The sequence below is a fragment of the Lipotes vexillifer genome, unplaced genomic scaffold (genome assembly GCF_000442215.2).
Source record: "Lipotes vexillifer unplaced genomic scaffold, Lipotes_vexillifer_v1.1 scaffold71, whole genome shotgun sequence".
Classification (NCBI taxonomy): Eukaryota; Metazoa; Chordata; class Mammalia; order Artiodactyla; family Lipotidae; genus Lipotes; species Lipotes vexillifer.
Window position 1 is genome coordinate 5,215,345 of NW_006793703.1, and position 3,006 is coordinate 5,218,350.

General features: G+C 41.1%; 1 protein-coding gene across 1 annotated transcript in view; it reads left to right on the plus strand.

Moving 5' to 3' along the window:
• The window catches only part of IFT56 (intraflagellar transport 56), a 32,971-nt gene that overhangs the window by 22,812 nt on the left and 7,153 nt on the right, over positions 1 to 3,006 (plus strand). Inside the window, exons 11-12 of the mRNA XM_007466604.1 lie at positions 633 to 696; positions 2,944 to 3,006. The exon at positions 2,944 to 3,006 is cut by the window's right edge and continues 20 nt beyond it. Of these exons, the coding sequence (XP_007466666.1) occupies positions 633 to 696; positions 2,944 to 3,006 (127 nt within the window). The remainder of the gene's footprint in view (positions 1 to 632; positions 697 to 2,943) is intronic.

The following is a 3,006-nucleotide window of genomic DNA, read 5'->3' on the forward strand; positions in this document are numbered from 1 at the left end:
AAAAAAAAAAAAAAAGCTATTGAATAAATTAATGATTTTATTTAATAAATACTCCTTGTTATAGCCATAGCTCCTACCACAAGATCTGATATATGATAAAAGAGTAATAAATATTTGTTAAATGAATGAATGAGTTCATTTAATGAAGATACTTTTTGTTGTTGTTGTTGTTGTTTGTTTTCTGTGTTACGCGGGCCTCTCACTGTTGTGGCCTCTCCTGTTGCGGAGCACAGGCTCCGGATGCGTAGGCTCAGCAGCCATGGCTCACGGGCCCAGCCGCTCCGTGGCATGTGGGATCCTCACTGACCGGGGCACGAACCCGTGTCCCCTGCATCGGCAGGCGGACTCTCAACCACTGCACCACCAGGGAAGCCCAATGAAGATACTTTTAAGATAGAATTTGGGGATTGGATTTTTTTCTTCTTTTCTATCTGAGCCTAAATAGGTTTTAATTCAATTGCATATTATCATTTTCTAGTTGCTTATGCTAATAAGAATTAGTACTGTTGATTTGGGGGGGATTTGAAACAAGGGTATATGTTGAATCCTGACAAATATGTTAAAACCACAAAGTAATACAAATAATGTATTTTCAGCTTTTTCTTCTGTATCAGCTCTGCTTTGTTTTTCAGAAGGATCATATGAAAATTGCCCAGCAGTTCTTCCAGTTGGTGGGAGGATCAGCTAGTGAATGTGGTATGTCTGAATCTGTACTTGTGAGCATGATTTATAACTGGAGTTGGTCATATACTGACTGGTGAAGTTTGATTCTCTGTCCAGGGATATATCTGTTAGGCTTCCCATTGTAAAGTAGAAACTCAGACACAGGAGAGAATATTGTATTAGCCCTTCTTAACATCTCAGCTAAAATGGGAGGAGAGGGTATATAAATTTAGGAGAATAAGTATATTCTCTAGTTCATAAGAGATTTAAAAATTTGATTCTGTTTTTTATTTGAAATGTTAACTTTTATTGATTTCTCAAGAGCTCTTTATGTATAAAACTTTTGTCATGCTGTAGATATTTTTCCAGTAGGTCATTTGCTTTTAACTTTGCCTATGGTATTTTTTTCCCATATAAAAACATATCTAATTTATCTTTTCTATAATGATTTCTTACATGGGTATCAAGCTTAGAAAATGCTTTTTTATCCCTGAAGTTATATAATATTCACCTATATTTCCCACCAGTAGTTTTGTGGCTTCATTTTTATTATTAAACTATCAATCTCATCACTGAAGATTCAGTGTTAGATTTGAGAAAGGGATCTAAAAAGGGCTGATAGTTAGCCAGTGTGAACCAATATGGCTGTCTGTACCAGTTGTCCATGGCCGGCATCTATTCTGATGAACAGTGTTCATGCTGAACTGATTGTTAAATATTCTAATCACCCCTGGATATTCATTTTCTTTCAAATGTTTCACCAAAACTATTTGTTGGATAATATTTTCTTTCCCCATTTCAATTCATTTGTACAACAAAAGTGTATTGTGGTGTTGGGGATACAGTAGTAAACAAAACAAACCAATCCCCCTATGCTTGTGCAGTGTACAGTCTAGAGAGAACAGACTATAAACATAATAAGTAGATTATAGGGGACTTCCCTGGTGGTCCAGTGGTTAAGACTCGGTGCTCCCAATGCAGGGGGCCCGGGTTGGATCCCTGTTCAGGGAACTGGATCCCGCATGCCGCAACTAAAAGAGCCTGCATGCTGCAACTAAGACCGCGCACAGCCAGATAAATAAATAAATATTTTAAAAAAATAGATTATATAGTATATCTGTGCTAAGTGTTTTGGGGGAAAAATCTTGAGCAGAGGAAGGAGGATTGGGAGTGGCAGTGGTGAGGGCCAGGCGTTATCCTAATCCTCTGCCACTTCAAATACGCATCTGTTATCGGACAAAAAGTTGGTCAGGATCAGTATCAGATGGTTCCATGGCAAGGTATTTCTCCATTTGAGGCCAGAAGTGTTGGGTTGTCTTAGATGAGTAATGATGGATACTAAGTCACATTAGTTGAGTGTGCAGGTGTTGGAGTTGGGTGAGAGAATCAAAGCCCTGGAAAAGATCTGGGGAAAACTGTATCCTGTAGGACATGTGCTCATGTGGGACTCTGTTAACCGCAAGAGAGATTATCGGTCATTCTTGAGTACTGTGACCTCCATCATGCTGAGGTTTTGCCCACTGAACAGAATCTGTAATTTCAGAATCTAGAAAGATGTCTTGGAATACACTCCTGTTTCTAAATTATAAAATAACTCAAAGTTCAGCTAAAGAGAACTTTTTTTTTTTTTTGCGGTACGTGGGCCTCTCACTGCCGTGGCCTCTCCCGCTGCGGAGCACAGGCTCCGGACGCGCAGGCCCAGCAGCTATGGCTCACGGGCCCAGCCGCTCCGCGGCATGTGGGATCTTCCCGGATCGGGGCACAAACCTGTGTCCTCTGCATCGGCAGGCGGACTCTCAACCACTGCGCCACCAGGGAAGCCCAGAGAAGTTTTTTTTTTTAATATTATTAAACTATTATTTTTTATTAATTAATTAATCAGGCGGACTCCACTGCGCCACCAGGGAAGCCCAGAGAAGTTTTTTTTTTTAATATTATTAAACTATTATTTTTTATTAATTAATTAATTTATTTTTGGCTGCGTTGGGTCTCTGTTGCTGCGCACAGCCTTTCTAGTTGCAGCGAGCGGGGGCTGCTCTTTGTTGTGGTGCGTGGGCTTCTCATTACAGTGGCTTCTCTTGTTGTGGAGCATGAGCACGGGCTCAGTAGTTGTGGCGTATGGGTTGCTCCACAGCATGTGGGATCTTCCCGGACCAGGGCTCGAACCCGTGTCCCCTGCATTGGCACACGGATTCTTAACTACTGCACCACCAGGGAAGCCCCTAAGGAGAACTTTTAGTTTCATGAATACACCTGGTTTCTTTTCCCATTCCATTTCAGATACAATACCAGGGAGGCAGTGCATGGCTTCCTGTTTCTTCCTGCTGGAGGCATTTGATGATG